At 41.1% G+C, this 19,274-nt stretch overlaps 1 protein-coding gene across 2 annotated transcripts in view; it reads right to left on the bottom strand.

Moving 5' to 3' along the window:
- nbeaa (neurobeachin a) overlaps positions 1-19,274 on the bottom strand; it is a 1,012,857-nt gene that overhangs the window by 469,106 nt on the left and 524,477 nt on the right. For both annotated transcript variants that reach the window (XM_078545316.1, XM_078545315.1), the window contains exon 37: positions 4,760-4,926. In XM_078545316.1, coding sequence (XP_078401442.1) covers positions 4,760-4,926 — 167 coding nt within the window. The remainder of the gene's footprint in view (positions 1-4,759; positions 4,927-19,274) is intronic.

The raw sequence follows: 19,274 nt of genomic DNA on the forward strand, positions 1-19,274 counted from the left end.
TTTACTTAAGTATGGCGGGCAGGCAGCCAATTTCAATGCCTGCCCGTTCTTAGCATTATGGAGGTGAATGGGAAGGTGGTGGGGTTGGCACCTGCCAAATTTACGTGCCCCCGCCCCATGTAAAATGCAGCCCACAGTCTTTAATGCAGAAATACATCCTAAAGTGCTTCAAGGAATCAAAGAAAAATGGAGGAGATATCCTAAAGGGTGACTAGATGCTTGGTCAGAGGTGGGTTTTAAGGGGGACTTAAAGGAAGAGAAGGAGGTGCAAAAACAAAGGAGTTTAGGAAGGGAATTCCAGAACATTGAAACTATGTGGCTGAGAATACTGCTGCCAAGATAAGAATAAAGGCTGAATGGGTGCACAGGAGTCCAAAGTCATGAGGAATGATAGAGCAATGAAGAGGTTGGGGTTGGGGTATAATGTGGGTCTGGAGTTGTTCACAGAGTTAAGGAGGGCAAGATATGCAGGGATTTAAACACAAGACTGGGAATTTTAAATTTAAGACATTGGTGAACGAGAACCAATGTAGGTCAGCAAAGACAGGACTAAAAGGTAAGTCAGACTTGGTGTGGAGTAGAGTACAATCAGCAGAAAGCTGGTGGATGGCATATGGGAGGTCGACCAAGACATGACAAAAGTATGGATGAAAGTTTCAGTGGCAAATGGGCTAAGTAGGGGCAGGTGTGAGTGGTGTAATAGGGGTTGTTTCTGCCATATGGAGCAAAGATTTTGTAAAGAGGCACTTGCTGAGGAAGGTTACACAAGACATCTCCAGGTGCACAGAACAATATCTGAAACATTTTTCAGAACCATCGTACACATGCATATACTGTTATTGTTGAGACCACTAAAATAAAGGGTACATTTGAAATAGAAAGAGTAAGATGGTATCTTGGATGGCTGGTTAAACTTAAAATACTAAAAAAAACTAGCTGTTCTATAAATACTGTGAAATACTTTATAAATATCATATCATGTTAGATAGCATTACATAAATATTCTATAAATAGTGTGAAAAAGCACTTACATTGTGAGAGGATGGCTAGAAATAACAGCTTTTATTTATATAGTGCTCTTAATGCTATGAAATGTCTCAAAGTGCTTCAAAAATAGATGGAAGGAAAATGAAGAGCAAGCCAAGAGAGGTTAGGTGAGGTAACTGAAATCTTGGTCGAAGAAATGGAGGTTGAGAAGAACCTTAAGGCAGCAATGAGATGTGGGGACTATTTAGGAGGTAGTTGCAGAGAGCAGTACTCCGACAACTGAAAACTACCAACATTGTTGGGGCGACAGAAGGAGGGATACACGAAACGTAGGAAATGAGTGTTTGGATGTGACACTTATTATACAGGATTTTAGGAAATTGCTAGTAAACAAGAATGTGGAAGGATTTTATGACCGGACGTACGCATTTTGTCTGACACACTGAATCTGAGCGCATCATTTCTATTTCCCCTTTTAACTTCTTCCTTTTAATCCTATTTTCTCTTTACCCCTCTTAAGCCCCTCTCTCCTGTTGTCATGCCTTCTTTTGCTTCTCATCTCTCAGGTACTCCACCCTCCAAAATTCTTCCCCAATTTTCAGCACGCTTCATCTTTCCTGGTCTCCTGCCACTGTCCCAAGCCTGCAAACCTCTTAGAAAACCATACAGTTTCCCTCTAATAAAAACAAAAAACTACTGCGGATGCTGGAAATCCAAAACAAAAACAGAATTACCTGGAAAAACTCAGCAGGTCTGGCAGCATCAACATTCAGTTGAAGGGTCATGAGGACTCAAAACGTCGACTCTTTTCTTCTCTGCCGATGCTGCCAGACCTGCTGAGTTTTTCCAGGTAATTCTGTTTTTTTTTCAGTTTCCCTCTATATCATTTTCGGCATCTTAAAGGTCCACTGAGACACACGTAGCTGCCTCCCTTTGAGCAACAGCCCCAACGTTCCAGCTCTCTCACTGACCTACGTTCCCCATTTCCTTTGCCCCACAAATAATGGTAGAGCTTTTAGTTTCCTAAGTACTACGTTATTGAAGCACATCCCTAAAAAGGCTGGCATGCCTGCTAGTGGCTAATCTTGCAAATGTAACACCTCTATTCAAGAAAGGAGGGAGACAGAAAGCAGGAAACAATAGGCCAGTTAGCCTAACATGTCATTGGGAAAATGCTGGAATCCATTACTAAGGAAGGAGTGTCAGGACATTTAGTAACGAGCTTCAGAGCATCGTATCTGGACGGTACCCCAAAGATGTACTGTGGAAATCCCCCCCACCAATCCCCTCTGCCAGAAGTTCCCAGATAAGGATTGCACCGCAATTGCTTGGGAAGTGCAACTTGCCATGAGCAATTGCCCTGCACTGGGAGCCATCCAAAAATTGAGATTTAAATTGCAAACTTCGGATAGTTCTGATTGTGTTACATCAATAATTACCCAGAAAAAGTTAGGAGAATTAAAACCACTTCTAGCTTCTGGGCAATTATTGTGCAGACCCACAAGGAAGCCCCACAGGACACCCTCCGATCCCCGAACCCCCAAGGAACTCCCCTTACCCTGGCTACTCTGCCCTATAAAGGGACTCCCCCAACTCCCCTCCACAGGACTCCCTCAACACCCCCTCCACTGGACTCCACCAACAGCCCCCATGGGACTCCCCCCAACCCGGCCCTCGCCACCAGGTCCGGCCCGACCTGCCCGCAAATGCATGGAGAATGCACCACTGATGGTGACTGACAGTTAACTGCCAAGCATTGTTTGAAATTTAAACCAGGCAGCTGATTGGCAGTTAACTGTCATGGTGCATTCTCCAATGGCAACACCACTTGCCAACCAATCAGCACTCTCTTCACATCCAGTGTAAATTATGAATGCTTGGCTGAATTTCAAAAGCTAAGTTATCTGAGCAGGGGCTTCTGAGTTCACAGTTTGATTGACAGTGTAAAAGCCTATTAAAGGATTAGCTGTCTCTGATGTGGGGCCTGAATATAAGTTTGTTTGTTTTTATGAGATTAAACACTCGACAATTCACAAGCTTTGAATGAAGTTCATGAATGGAAGTGTTTTTCATTATCAAATGTGTATGAGTGAGAGCTGTATTAGATTGTTAGAAGTATATTTTTTCATCGCCACAAGGTCCATGAAGGTGAATGACTGAATGGCTATGGAGGTGGCATGGGGGTATGAGGGGCGTGAGTTGGCATGGAGGGGCCATGGGGTTGGTTGCAGGGGTGTGATGGGTGAGGCCTGGAGGGCCTAAAAGCTTTGAAAACCACTGGGACAAAGTCCTAGAGAACCGAGGCGGGCCTCCTAACCAGCATGCTTTGGCACTCATCCACCCCAGTGGCTGCCTAAGATCTGCTTCCAGGGTTGGCGGTTCAAAGATCCCGCTCCTGCCCCCTGTAGCAAAAATTGGGCCTCTTTAATCCAAAGCAGGTCTACAGAGTCGGGAAATTTCCTGATTCGAGCTACCTACCTCAGTAGCAAAAATCCAGCCCAAAGAGACTGCAAAGGATATAAATAGGTTAAGTAAGTGGGCAAAACTTTGGCAGGTGGAGTATAATGTGGGAAAATGTGAGATTGTCCACTTAGGCAGCAAGAATAGAAAAGCAGAATATTATTTAAATAGAGAGAGATTGCAGAATTCTGCAGTACAGAGGGATCTAGGATCCTCATAATGAATCCTAAAAAGTTAGCATGAAGGTACTGCAAGTAATTAGGAAGGCAAGTAGAATGTTGGCTTCTATTGGAAGCTAGACTGCTCTTGCAGAGAGCCAGCCCCGGCTCAATGGACTGAGTGGCTTCCTTCTGCACTGTAACCATTCAATAATTCAATGTACACTGATAACACTCAGCTCAAACTCACGACCGGCTCTCTCGACCCTATGACTGTCTCAGATACGTGACAATGCTTGTTCAACGTCCAGTAATGGATGAGCAGAAATTTCCTCCAACTAAATAATAAGACAATCAAAGCTATGGTCTTCAATCCCTGCTACAGACTTTGTTCTCTGGCCACCAATTTCATTCCTCTCCCTGGCAACTATCCGAAGCTGAACCAGGCCATTTGCAACCTTGGTATCTTGTTTAATCCCAAGATCATAATTATTAAAAAATGTGCCTTTTCTTCCTCTCAGAAACAAATTGACATCTGTTATTTATAATCACTCTTTAATTCCTATCATGGTATTTTAAGAGGGGCAAGCATGTAAATTGCTACTAGCCATCTCGTAAGGTAACGCTGTAACCAGCCACTAGAAACTTCTCAAACAGGGGATAAGTTAATTCCGTATTTAAATTGCCTCTTATGAAGAAGCGGTTTGCCTCTACTTGACATCATGCATAGCCTGGTAAAGATTAGGTACACAACAGGTCAGGAAATCGCAAGGATGAATTCACAATCTTGTCTCTCGTATTCCAGTATACTGTACCAATGTAACATACCACCAAATAGCCCAAAAGTTAAAGGAAGCTGTGTGTTCTTGACAACTTAGAAAAATTGACAATCTAAAAGTGAGTTGAACAGTAAACATTTACAGGAACAAATTTGCCATGCGGTAAATTGGCTAATAAAATAAAAGGTTGCAACAATTTTTGAAAGAATACTCGATTTTTCCTATTTGGCTGCTAACGAAAGGAATGTGATTATTTTAATGCTCAATAAAATAGACAAGTACCAAACTGACCCCTAAGCACATGGAAACCAAGTTCTATGAGACCATGTCATCAGGCACTCCGATAACACATGACTTGCAGTAATGAAGGCCTACCTCTGAGAGATGGTACCCCATGCACCATGCTTATTTGTAAGGATGTTGAGAATCTTCTGCTTTAATTGATTGGCTGTAACATGATCTCGATGCTTTGCAGCACTAATGAGATGGTCACACATCTTCTCTTCTTCTCTTCTATCTGCTGTATATTGAGCACATTGGGACTGTTGATGAAAATTAAAAGAGTGAACTCAACAGGAGCAAAAAAACACATAATTGGTCTATCAGATGGCAAGAGCTTAAAATTCTCCTACAAATTAAGTAATGTTGCACAATAAATGAATACATGAAACCACAGAGCGTGCAACCCAAATCATACATGAACAGAATTAGATCAATCTACTAAAATCTCAGTTGTTATTAAAATGAAGATTTCAAGCATATGGTCCAAATTACTAATTCAAAGTAATTATTTTTCAAAGGAATGTTGCTTTTTGAAGTAAGAAATGAGAAGCTCTTAGACCAAATACTCAAAGGATAAAATGCAGACACAATAGAATATTGGAATTTCTCTTAGTAGAGAAATTGAGTATTGATTAATTGGCAAAAAATGCATTAATAACAAGCTCAGTATTTTAAAACTACCCAAGAGTGACAAATAAAGACAGTATCTTTAATCTTTCAAACTGTTAAGTATTTATCATTTACAGCTACAAAAATGAATATTAAAACCCACTCTGATATAGTAACAGATTGAATACTCTGAACAGATTCCTATATCCATACTGCTTGTTCAGACAATTCACTTTTTCCTGGGAGGCACAGGGATTTGTGTTCATCATATTGAGGAATGCCTGGCCGAAGTGGGAAATCTTTTTCATCTTAAGTCAGTTTATGTCAGTATAAGCATCTTCTCAAGTGAAGTTTTCTACGAGTTAGATTCACAGTAAAGCCCTTACCACCATTTTACCAATATACCTTAGCGCGCAACCTTAGAACACTCCCTACTGCACCAAGGTAAATTTTACTACTTCCAATACATTCCATTGACCTTGCAGACTGAGGCAGACTTAGTGGCAAACAACGCAGAAAAATGTAATTTTTTGCAATGGATTCATGTCCACTTATAATCAGTTTTAGGCTGTGCAAAATGGCTGCATTTAGTACCATTACTGCTGTTAGTCACAAGGATGAATTCACACTTTAGTACTCTCATGTTCCAGTATACTGTTCCAATGTGATATACCACCAAACAGCCCAAAAGTTAAAGGAATCTGTGTGTTCTTGACAACTTGGAAAAATCGGTGATCTAAAAGCGAGCTGAGCATTAAACATTTACTGGGACAAATTTGCCATGTGGTAAATTGGCTAATAAAATACAAGGTTGCAACGATTTTTGAAAGGACACTTGATTTTCCTTATTTGGCTACTAATCAAAGGAATATGATTTTAATGCACAATAAAGTAGACAAGTACCAAACTGACCCCTTAGCACATGGAAATCAAGTTCTATGAGACCACGTCATCAGGCACTCTGATAACATATGACTTTTGCAGTAATGAAGGCCTACCTCTGAGAGATGGTACTCCATGCACCATATTTATTTATAAGGATGTTGATTTAAACCTGTGTCAGAGACGTGAAAGGACACCACCAAACAGTTCCTTTAGACTAGCACTTGAAATAAGACCAGCCAATTAGACTGTCCACCAATATTTTTGTATTCATTTTCAAAAGATTGGAAGAGCCAACGAAGATGCAAGGTTTTCATAAGTTTATTAAACTTCTGTCAGTTAACATTCAATTTCCATTGATTATTTTGCCAAAATAATAGCATGCCTACTTTTACATTGCAGATTTATATATAACTTTAACATAATAGACTGTCACGAAGCTGTGGGTTCAATGGTCATAATTATGATTACAAACTACGGTACAAAGTATTTATTTCCTTCAGAGTCTATGTAAAAAAATTAATGAGACCATTTGCGCAAATATTTAATTAAATAAGTTTGGTAAGCAAAAACCAGTGCAACAGGTCCTTTGATTATCTCCCAAAACTACATCTTGGTTGATTATATTTTAATACCTCCTTTAAATCAATGTTTACAGTAAGTTAATAATTTAGATATTTTTTTTTGTTGTTTGATTAATGTGGAGGAGATGTAAATAAAAACAATGAGACTACATGTGTGGTTGCAGAAAATATCCTGACCTTGAGGCAAAAAGATTTTCTTTGTCCTCTTATACTTCCATGGTTAATCAGTGGAACTAGCTCTTTCTTGCCATGTGTTTGACTCTAGATTTTATATACCAAACCTTCCCAAAAAGAACAGGTGCAGAGTTATTTACCACAAATATAATTCTCTTAAATGCATGGGATTAACAACATGAGATTTCACACATTCACACCATGCAGTACATTAATAATGGTATGGTTCTGGTAAATCCGAGATCATGAGTTCAAATCCCATCATGACAAGTTGTGAAGTTGAATTCGATAATTTATGTTAATTTGTGGGCTGGCACGAGAGAAAATGCAAGATAGCCATGAATGTTACCAAGGGCAGAATTTTGCCCGTGGTGGGCGAGCAGGCCCCACCGGCTCGGCGGCAGGCGGGCAGCCGACCCCCACTGCCGAAATGGGGCCAGCCGCCATTTTGAGTGGGCGGGCCAATTAAGGCCCGCCCAGCGGCCTGCCTGACTTCCAGTCGCTATGCGCTTCCTGTGCAGGGTGGGGGGGGAACGGAATCCCCAACTGTCAAAGTGCACTCTTTCGCTTACTGACAGGTAAGAAAAGTCAAAAAATAGAGAAATATTAAAATTATTAACATGTTCCCCTCATGTGACAATGTCACACGAGATGGGACATGTTAATAAGAAACACATACGTTTATTACATTTTTTTAAAATGGACATGAAACTTCATCCCGCCAGTGGATGAAGTTTCATGAATAATCTGGAGCCTGTTGGGGCTCCTGGCCTGCCCGCCAGCCTTAAGCTTGGATGGGCAGGGTCTTTAACAAGGTTAATTAGCCTGTCAATGGCCTTAATTGGCCATTGACAGTTCGGCAGGTGGACAGCTGATTTTGCTGTCCGCCCGCCTTCCTGAAGATTTAAATGGACCGGGATGACATCGAGGGTTCCTCCCGACGTCATCCCGCGTCATTTTCCCCTCGGCGATTGGGGGTGGGGCCAGCTCGCCGAGGGGAAAATCCTGGTGCGAGTGTTATTGTGAGGATGGATTTTTAAAAAATAATTTGAGGTACATTGTGTTATTCTGTAAAGAAGGCTGGACGGGTGTGTGTGTGTGGGGTGTGTGTGATTTAATTAAGCTGGGCAAGAGTTTAATAGCAGTCAGGTTGTTTGGGGGTTTGGAAACATGTAAGGGATAGAGGTATTAAGTTGAGATACAAGTAAATAGGTTAGATCTAACACTTGCATTTTTAGATACATTGAAAGTTTGTTTGAATATCAAAGGGGAGTCAGAGATGACAAAAAAATGTTTGCACCCTGCAGGAGTTCATAGGTAAACAAGTAGTGGGGATATGATATTTTATTGACCCAAAAGCAAAGACAAGATGGAAACATGAAAGATCTTATATTTGGGAGGGTTTGAGTTTCAAAGGGGTGAGAGAACAATGGGACTGAGGTAAAAGGGGAAAAAAAAGGTTGTATTAGTTATATAGCTGTTGAGCTAGAGATGGAGACAGCTGGAGCTTTGGGCTGAAAGAGGATGCAGTTTGAATCACCCATCCAGTCAAGCCAGACAAGTCTTGGCTGCAGTAAGCAGTTTATTTTGAACTGAATTCCAACTCAGAGTGGAAGAGGGTAAAGGGCATGTGGTACACCTTTATTGAAGCTACAGCAGTTTGCCTTGTGTAATATTCCCAGATTTCTTTTATAGTTAGCATCTATGAGGGAGCGTTGCCTGAAAGGTGTTTACCTGTGGGTTTGACCAAATCGAGAGTTTTGGGGGGAATGTTCTGTAAGACTAACCTTAATGATGTAACCGTAACCTTGTGTGCTTAAGTTTTCTTTTGTTTTTGTTAATAAAACTTTTAACTTTAATTTTTAGAAACTCAAAGGTGTTTCTGGACCTCTTGCTGTTGAATTGGCATGTCGTCTTCTCGTTATCAGAATACAAAAAAATAGTTGTGGCCTGTAAGCCAAGTTTTCCTCTGGGATTTAGTTTGTGCAGCAATTAACACCGGCTGTGGGCATAACATTATTAAAATTCACTGGCTCACTAATTTTTTTCACGGACAGAAACCATCTACTTATTCTTGGTCTGGCCTAAACACGACTGCAACTGCACAGTGTTTATTTGACTTTTGACTGCACTTGTGCCAATTAAGGATTGGTAATAAATATTGCCTTTCCCATGTCCCAAGAACAAAAGCAAAAATAAATTGCACATTAGAAAACCACTTCTAAATTTCTGAAGTCTGTGAAACAATTAAATTAATAACATATATAATATAAAATAAAAACAGAACTGCTGGAAAAACTCAGCAGATCCGGCAGCATCTGTGGAGAATGAAACAGAGTTAACGTTTCAAGTCCGTATGACTCTCCTCTTCAGAACTAAAGAGAAGTAGAAATGTGATGGACTTCAAATGGTTTACGAGGAAGTGGAGCAGGTGGAGCAAAATAAAAGGTCAGGGATAGGTGGCAGCTCAGGAGAGATTTGACAAAGTAGTCATGGACACAAGACAAAGGGAGAGTTAATGGTAGTATTAAAGACTAAAGGTGGTACTGATAGTGGCACATAGGTAAGATAGCAGAATATGTTAATAGCAGAACAAGGGTCAGCACTCTGTGAATTAATAACATTTCTGATTATATACTTATATTTCATATACTATTTCTAATTACTAATATACCTCTATATTGTTGCACAAATCATTCTAGTAGTACTACAGTTCACAGCAGCAATTATATGAAAAATTAAAAAGATGCAGATGCAAGAGGAAAGAGAGGCATTTCGAAATAAAAAAAAATTACAGGCATGGTACAAGATTGCACAACAAGTATAACTATGTTGCAATACAACGATGGTGGCAGAGCACCTCAGTGGGGTGATGTGATAGCTGGATTTTCTGCTTCTGGACTCACTGACACACAATTTTTGCCCAATCAAAGCAGATGAGTGCAAAATCATGTAAGTAGGAATGGAAAACCCAACCAGATATATGAAGACATGGAAATCCCACCCAACATAAATTTCCAAATTTCAACCTGAATGGGAAGAAGGGGAAAAACTGAAAAGAATCAACCTACGTCACTCAACCATGCCTGCTAATGAACATCTCAGGTTAGGCACACAGACTCACTGTCTCAGGCAGGGAACAATGCATGATGTAATGAGATCTACTGAACCAAAAGATGTTTATTTATAACATCATGTTTGGTAATGAAACCACATAGTAAACGATTTAACTTGAATTCGATCTCAGTTTTGGTCATGTAGTCAGTTGGCAATCCATGTACCTGCAGTGATTCTTTTTTTGCCCAGCAATAGGGAGACAGACAGAGAAAGAGAGTGAGAATGAGGAAAAAAAGAGAAAGGCAGGGAGAGAAAGAATGATGGCCACAAAAACTGTCTGAACCTGCTACACAAAACATTACTTCCTGTTGGCCAGTCATGTTGCAATACTGACAGTTTACGTGGAGAAGTAAATGGCAAAGGGCATCCGTCCGAACCCAGGATGGGGAACAACATAATTAGGAAACTGACACATTTTGAAAGTACAAACAAAATATCTAACATCTTTCGAATGCAAGTGTTATTTTGAAGTTCATTATTGCTTCTTATAATTCTTAATGTCTGCTGGACATTTTCTTACTTAAACCAGATTAATAGATTTTTGGTTATCATACTAATGGAAACATCTTAACTTATATTACATATGAAGTAAGACAGGTTTAAGAAAGCATTGTTAGGGAATAATGCTGATGTCCAGAATCTTATTTGCTAACAGACATTGAAAGGTAATTGAATCTTTCCATTTTATATCAAGTTCTGTCAGTTCTGATATCTCAACATTTTCTTCAAATAACAGCTAACTCAATCTAATACTGTCATCTTGGGTTACAGTGCACAAAATAGATAAATATCATATCTGCTATTGATCTGTTTTATGCTGTAAAGCTGCACCAGGGCACAGGTTGATCATGAATACATTTTTATCTTACTTCTAAAATTTTTCATTTAACACCTAATAATAAAGTTGCAGTGAACACCTTCCATTTGACAAGTACTTACTGTCAACCTCCTGACACAATGAAGCAAAGGTTACATTTATTTTTAGTGCCAACTGCCAGCACTGAGTCGTGCACTTTATTGGTTAGGGCAAAGATCATAAGAGCTAGTGTATCAAGCTGTAGGTTTAAGGGAGCTGTTGTGGCCAGATAAGAACCTCATCAAAACTGAGATGCCATATTCTCCTTTCATCCACACAGTGCATGTTATTCACTTTTGACAAATTAACAGTAACGTGATTTAGAGATGAGCAACGGTTCCAATTTGATGGTAACTCTGCAGCCCAGACCAATTGCATGCCACAATATTTTCTGTTCTTAAAAGTTGCTCTCATCATTATTGAGTAAGATATACTGAAGTGTGAGTAGACATTTCAATATTCAGTTCATAAACAAATACAGGAAGTGCTTTTATTTTGATATCTCAACAACTTTTCTTTATTCAAATACACATTAAAATGAACACATCAAAAAATAGCAATGGAACTGTTTTTATTTTACGTTCTCACATATATCCAGGAAAAATACTGATCTCAGATTATGCATTACATATTTGCAATTGATTATTACCTGTGCCTTCTTCAATTTGGATTTCTAAGTCTCCTTGTAATCTTTTTTTGTTTTTGTCTTTTTATCTTTCTCTGCCCTACCAGCTCTCTTCTAAAGATTACTTACTTATGCTCTATTTTTCATTTGCTCCTTTGCTTATATTCTACTTTTTCTCTCCATTCCTATAATTTTAATATATGATCCTTCCCTTTCATGCTTCTGACTGTGACATTTCACTGATTTTTCTCCCTGCCTTAAACTGATGCCCTCTCACTTGCTGCACACTCTGGTCTCCAGATTTAATTATTTGGTATCCTCTCAGCACGAGTTCAGCAGTGCTGTCAAGATTTAAAAAAAAATAAAATTCATTGCTTTCTGTATTTCTGAAACATACTACCTTCAGCAGATATTTGAAATACTGTGACCTAAAGTCTATGGACCAAGGGCTGGAAAGTGGGATTAGGCTTGATAGCTCTTATTCACCTGGCAAGGGCTTGGTAAGAAGAGTGACTTCCTTCTGTGCCATAAATTTCTATGATTCCACCTTTCCAAGGTTGCTACCAAGTCATTTTTTTAAGCTTATTTCAACATTTGGTGAATTTTCTCCAGACTGGCATCCCAACAATTGTGCTCAAACCCTCATGGAGATGATATATTTCATGAATTGTTCTCTTTTAGTGGCAACTAATATGTAGATCAATAGAGAGGGCATCTTAAAAGTGAAGTTTCAAAAGGAAACCTCCAGCACTTTCTTTTAGCAAATTTAATTTAAAGGCATCATTTTTAAAAATAATTCAGTCAATGTTCTTTGCTTCCCTTCTCTTTTCCTAAAGACAGAAACTCCTTGATGGAAGACGGTGCCATGGGCCCATGTAGGCCTTCAGTCCCTCAATCAAGTGGTTATTCTTCTTGACTGAGCACAGAGTGTGATCATCAAATGGGTATTAAATTGCAAGGCAGCAGCAGGATCATACCCAACCACATGCAGTTTCAAAAAGTCATTAGATGGTGATCAATAGCAGCAGTATTAATGATTTTCCCTTGCTGAACATAGAATCTTTGCACTAATCTATGACACTATTATCCCTGCAGGAAGTTAAGGGGGGTATCAAGTTGAAAGAAGGGGTGTAAAATGCTGCAAAGGTTATGATAAGCCAGAAGGTTGGGAAAGTTTGATAAGCCAACAAAGGATGACTAAAAAGATAGAGGGAGAAATTAGAGAATGAGGGAAAACTATCAAGAAATATAAAACAGACAGCAAAAGCTTCTACAAGTATGTAAAAAGGAAATGAATTGTTCAAGTGAGCATTGATCCCTTCAGGAGGTGAGATTAGGCAATTAATAATGGGAAATAAGGAAAAGGCAGAGGCTTTGAGCAAGTATTCTGTATCCATCTTCATTATAGAAGACACAAAAAGAATCCCAAAAATAGTGGAAAATCAAGAGTCAAACAGAAGGAACTTAAAACAATCACTATCACTAGAGAAAAAGTAAAGGGAAAACTAATGAAACTTAAGGCCGACAATTCCCTGGATCTGGTGACCTGCATCCTAGGGTCTGAAAAGATCTGCATTAGTTGTAATCTTTCAAAATGCCCTGGATTCTGGAAAAGTCCCAGAGAATTGGAAAACTGCAGATGTAACACCTCTGTTCAAGAGAGTATGGAGACAGAAAGCAGGAACTGATAATCCAGTTAGCCCAATATTTGTCATTGGGAAAATGTTAGAACCCATTATTAAAGGGACATTAGCAGGACATTTAGGAAATCATAATACTAGCAGGCAGAGTCAACATGGTTTTGTGAAAGGGAAATCATGTTTGACAACTTATTAGAGTTCTTTGAGGATGCAACAAGCAGGGTGGATAAAGGAAAGCCAGTTGATGTAGTGTATTTAGATTTCCAAAAATATGAGGAAAGGTAAGAAAGCGAGCTGGAGAGGGATATACAAAGGCCAAAATTTTTCCGTCGGCGAGTTGGGGGCGGGGCCCACTCGCCAACGCGAAAATGACGGGGATGAAATGAAAGCGACAGGGAACCCCTGACATCATCCCACCCCATTTAAATATTCAGGAAGGTGGGTGGACAGCGAAATCAGCTGTCCGCCCGCCGACCTATCAATGACCAATTGAGGCCATTGACAGGATAATTAAGCCAATTAAAGACCCTGCCCGTCCAACCTTAAGATTGGCGGGCAGGCCAGGAGCCCCAGCAGGCTTCTGAAAAACCATGAAACCTCATCCACTGATGGGATGAGGTTTCATATCTGTTTTTAAAAACTTTAATAAACTTTATGTGTTATTTATTAACATGACCCATCTCGTGCGACATTGTCACATGAGGGGGACATGTTAATAATTTTTTTATTTCTCTATTTTTTAAGTTGATAACACTTTCAGTGCTCTCCCTGAGACAGCACTTAGTCTCAGGGATACATGCGCTCTTTCGTACGCATGCGCTTTGACAGTTGGGGAATCCCCCCCCCTCCCCGCCGCACAGGAAGCGCGTAGCCCTTCCCGTCGGGTGGCCCGCCCACTCAAAATGGCGGCAGGGCCCGTTTTGGCAGCAGCGATCAGCTGCCCGCCCGCCGCCGAACCGGTGGGGCCCGCCCACCCATCAAGGGCAAAATTATTCCCAAAGAGTCTGCAAGGGGATATGGACAAGTTAAATAAGTGGGCAAAAATTTGGCAGATGGAATACAATGTCAGAAAACTTGAGGCTGCCCACTTTGGCAGGAAGTATAGGAAAAGCAGAATATTATTTAAATAGACAGGGACTACAGAATGCTGCAATACAAACGGTTCTGGGTGTCCTTTTTTAAATTCATTCAAGAGGTATGGGCTTCACTGGCTAGGTCAGCATTTATTGCCCATCCCTAATTGCCCTTGAGAAGGTGGTGGTGAGTTGCTTTCTTGAACCACTGCATCCATGTGGTGTAGGTACACCCACAGTGCTGTTAGGGAGGGAGTTCCAGGGTTTTGACCCAGCGACAGTAAAAGAACAGCGATATATTTCCAAGTCAGGATGGTGAGCAGCTTGGAGGGTAACTTCCAGGTGGTGGTGTTCCCATGTACCTGTTGCCTTTGTCCTTCTAGATGGTAGTGGTCGTGTGTTTGGAAGGTGCTGTCTAAGGAGCCTTGATGAGTTTCTGCAGTGCATCTTGTAGATGGTACACACTGCTGCCACTGTGTGTTGGTGGTAGAGGGAGTGAGAGTTTGTGGATGGGGTGCCAATCAAGCAGGCTGCTTTGTCCTGGATGGTATCAAGCTTCTTGAGTGTTGTGGGAGCAGCATTCATCCAGGAGAGTATTCCATCACACTCCTGGCTTGTGCCTTGTAGATTGTGGACAGTCTTTGGGGATTCAGGAGGTGAGTTACTTGCCGCAGCATTCCTAGTCTCTGACTTGCTCTTGTAGCCACAGTATTTATGTGGTTAGTCCAGTTCAGTTTCAGGTCAATGGTAACCCCCCAGGATATTGATAGTGGGGAGTTCAGTGGTGGTAATGCCATTGAATGTCAAGGGGTGATGGTTAGATTCTCTCTTGCTGGAGATGATCATTGGCTGGCACTTGTGTGGCACGAATGTTACTTGCCACTTGTCAGCCTAAGCCTGGATCTTGTCCAGGTCATTTGGACATGGGCTGCTTCAGTATCTGAGGAGTCACGAATGGTGCTGAACATTGTGCAATCATCAGCAAACATCCCCACTTCTGACCTTATGCTGGAAGGAAGGTCATTGATGAAACAGCTGAAGATGATTGGGCCTAGTAAACTAGACTGAGGAACTCCTGCAGTGATGTCCTGGGACTGAGATGACTGACCTCCAACAACCACATCAATCTTCCTTTGTGCTAGGTATGACGCCAACCAGCGGAGAGTTTTCCCCCTGATTCCCATTGACTCCAGTTTTGCTAGGGCTCCTTGATGCCATGCTCTGTCAAATGCGGCCTTGATGTCAAGGGCAGTCACTCTCACCTACTTGCACATGAATCACAAAAAGTCAGCATGCAGGTACAGGGAGTAATTAAGAAGGCAAACGGAATGCTGACCTTCATTACAAGGGGGATAGAGTATACAAGCAGGGAAGTCTTGCTACAACTGTACAGGGCATTGGTGAGATGGCACCTGGAGTACTGTGTACAGTGCTGATCACCTTACTTAAGGAAGGACATACTTGCATTGGAAGCAATTCAGAGAAGGCTCACTAGCCTGATTCTGGGGATGAGGAGTTTGTCTTATGAGGAAAGGTTGAGCAGGTTGGACCTATACTCACTGGAGTTTAGAAGAATGAGAGGTGATCTTATTGAAACATTTAAGATTCTGAGGGGGCTTGATAGTGAAGATGCTGAGAGAATGCTTTATCTCATGGGGGAATCTAGAACTAAGGGGATTAGTTTAAAAATAAGGATCTCCCATTTAAGATGGAGATGAGGAGGGATTTCTTCTCTCAGAGGGCCATGTGTCTTTGGAATTCTCTTCCCCAGCGAGCACTGGAGACTGGATCATTGGGTATATTCAAGGCTGAGTTAGGCCGATTTTTGATTAAGAAGGGGGACAAGGGTTATCGGGGGCAGGCAGGAATGTGGAGAAAAAAACAGTCAGGTTAGCCATGATCTTATTGAATGGTGAAGCAGGCTTGAGGAGCCAAGTGGCTACTATTATGTCCTACATTATGTTCATATGCCCCAGCAAGATGGGTGAAGGATTGAGTTTGAGAAGCTAGGGAAGGGGGTGGGAGAGTATTGTGGGGGCAGGGGACTCTGTTGAACACAAGATACCCAAATAGGAGGGATTACCCCCCTTAGCCAGCAAAAAGGCCACCAGGTGAAAACTGGCCTCACCATGTGGCGTGGACACTTCCTGCTGCTGGTTAAGTATCAGTGGCAGGAGGGGGTTGACCTTAAGTGGCCCCAAAGAAGCCGACACCCGATGCTTCCACTGACACTGGTAAAATACCAGTGGGGGTGGGTAAGTGATGGGCACAATGCCTCCCAGCCTACTCCTGGGGGGCCTTAAAATTACACATTACAGGGTGAAAAAAGAGTTGTTGAAACACTTCATTGGGTAAAAAGATGTGTTAGAAAGGCAAATTGACAAGTCACCAGGACCAGATGGGATACATCCTGAAGAGAGCAAAAGTGGAAATTTTGGATGTATGGATCATATTCTCCCTAGATACTGGGATAGTGCGAGAGGAGTAGAGAATTACAAATTTTACACCCTGGTTTAAAAATGGGTGTAGGGATAAACCCATCAACTACAGGCCAGTCAGTTTAACCTTGGTGGTGGGAAAGCTTTTAGAAACGATAATCCAGGACAAAATTGACAGTCACTTGGACTAGTGCGGATGACCTAAAAAAATGCCAGCATGGACTTGTTAAAGGCAAGTCACGTTAAACGAAATTAAAAACAGGAAATGCTGGACGAACTCAGCAGGTCTACAGTCATAACGGACTTGAAATGTTAACTCTGTCTCCCTCTCGCAGATGCTGCCAGACCTGCTGAGCTTTTCCAGCATTTCCTGTTTTTATTTTAGATTTCCAGCATTTGTGATATTTTGCTTGTATTTTATGTTAAACTAATATGAGTGAATGTTTTAACGCAGTAATGTGGTGGATGTGATATACATGGACTCCCAAAAGGCACTTGCATCACATAATAATCTTGCCTGCAAAGTTAAAGACCATGGAATAAGAGGGACAGGAGCATCATGAATACATTGGCCAAGTGTCAGGAAACAGCATATTGGTGAACACTTGTTTTTTAACTGGAGGAAGGCAATTGTGACTTCTCAAATACTGAAGGAGTCCATGCCTGCATATAGGAAGACCTAGACAACATTCAGGTCTGGGATGATAAGTGGCAAGCAATTTTCACGCCACACAAATAGCAGGCAATAACCATCTCCAACAAGACAGAATCTAACCATCTCCCATGGGTGTTCAATGGCATTACCATCAACAAATCCCACACCATCAACACCCTGGGGATTACCACTGGCCAGAAACTTAACTGGACCAGCCATATAAATATTACAAGAACAAGTCAGCGGCTGATAATTCTGTGGTGAGTAACTCACCTCCTGACTCCCCAAAGACTGTCCATCATTTACAATGCATAAGTCAGAAGTATGATGGAATACTACTTCAATGAGTGAGACTCCAATAACATTCAAGAAACTTGATACCATCCAAGGCAAAGCAGCCCACTTGAATGGCACTCCATTCACCACGTTAAACATTCAGCCCTTCTACCACCTGCGCAGAATGGCAGCAGTGTGTACCATTTATAAGATACATTGAAGTAACTCGTCAAGCCTCCCTTGACAGCACCTTCCAAACCCGCATGCTCTACCACCTGGAAAAGCAAGGGTAGCAGCTGCATGGGAACACCACAACCTACAAGTTTTCCTCCAAGCCACACAACATCCTGACTTTAAACTATATTGCCATTCTTTCACTGTCACTGGGTTTAAAAACCTGGAAATCCCTTGCACACAGCACTGTGGGTGTACCTACTACACATGGCTGCAGTGGTTCAACAAGGTGGCTCACCATCACCTTCTCCAAGAAAATTAGGGATGGGCTTTCTAAATAGAGGCATTGAATATGAAAGCAATTAAGTTACGATCAATCTTTATGAAACACTGGTTCAGCCTTCAGCCTCAACTAGAGTATTGTGTCTAGTCCTGGGCACTGCACTCTAGAAAGGGTGTGAAGACCTAGGGTGCAGGAAGATTTATGAGAATGGTTCCAGGGATGAGGGACTTCAGTTGCATGGATGGATTGGAGAAGCTGGTTTTTTCTTCTTAGAGAAGAGAAGGTAGAGAGGAGATTTGTTAGAAGTGTTCAAAATCATGAGGGGTTTAGACAGAATAAATAGAGAGAAACTGTTCCCGTTGGCAAAAGGATCAAGAACCAGAGGACACCCATTTACGGTGATTGGTAAAAGAACCAAAGGTGACACAAGGATAAATGTTTTTAAGCAATGAGCGGACAGGCCAAATGGCTAACTAATGTATGATTTTCAATTAAAATACAAATCAGAGCTTTAGTATCTGTAACAATCATTCAAAGTAGAAAACACAATTTTTTTTTTAACGGTTGTGCAAGCCATTTCCTTCAACTTGCCAAATTTTATTCTTTACAACAACATACAAAAGAATGTGACTCAAGACTTTCAGGAGGCAACCTTGCTTGTACAAGTGAATTTAGATACAAAAGCAAAATATTGTGTTTGCTGGAAATCTGAAATAAAATCAGAAAATGCTGGAAATATTCAGCAGTTCAGGCAGCATTTGTGGAAGCAGAAACAGAGTTAAAGCTTCAATTCAATTACCTTAGAACAGAGCTGGAAAATATAAGAGATCTAACAAAAGGAGATAGTAATGGTATAAGTTAAGAATGAAAAGATGGGAATGAGGCAGAAAACTGAATTGGCATTTTAATTTTCTCTGCCCCACTTCCACTCTGACCCCTCTCTGCCCTTGGGCCTCCTACATTGTTACAAAGGAGCCTAATGGAAACTTGAGAAACAGTACCTCATCTTTCAATGAGGCACTTTACAGGTTTCTGGACTCAACATTGGCCCAGGTTTTGCATTAAGCGATGAAGCAAGGGCACTCATCATTAATTTTGAAGAAAGTTGCCCACAAAAATCCAACGACTTCTTGTGGCATGATTTTCCTTTTCCAATGGCAGCTTAAATCCATTTCCAAGTTAAGGGGCTGTTTTGGCTTTCAGTGAGGTCAGCAAACAGTCA

The sequence above is a fragment of the Cetorhinus maximus genome, chromosome 7, assembly GCF_964194155.1.
Source record: "Cetorhinus maximus chromosome 7, sCetMax3.hap1.1, whole genome shotgun sequence".
In the NCBI taxonomy this organism is placed as follows: domain Eukaryota; kingdom Metazoa; phylum Chordata; class Chondrichthyes; order Lamniformes; family Cetorhinidae; genus Cetorhinus; species Cetorhinus maximus.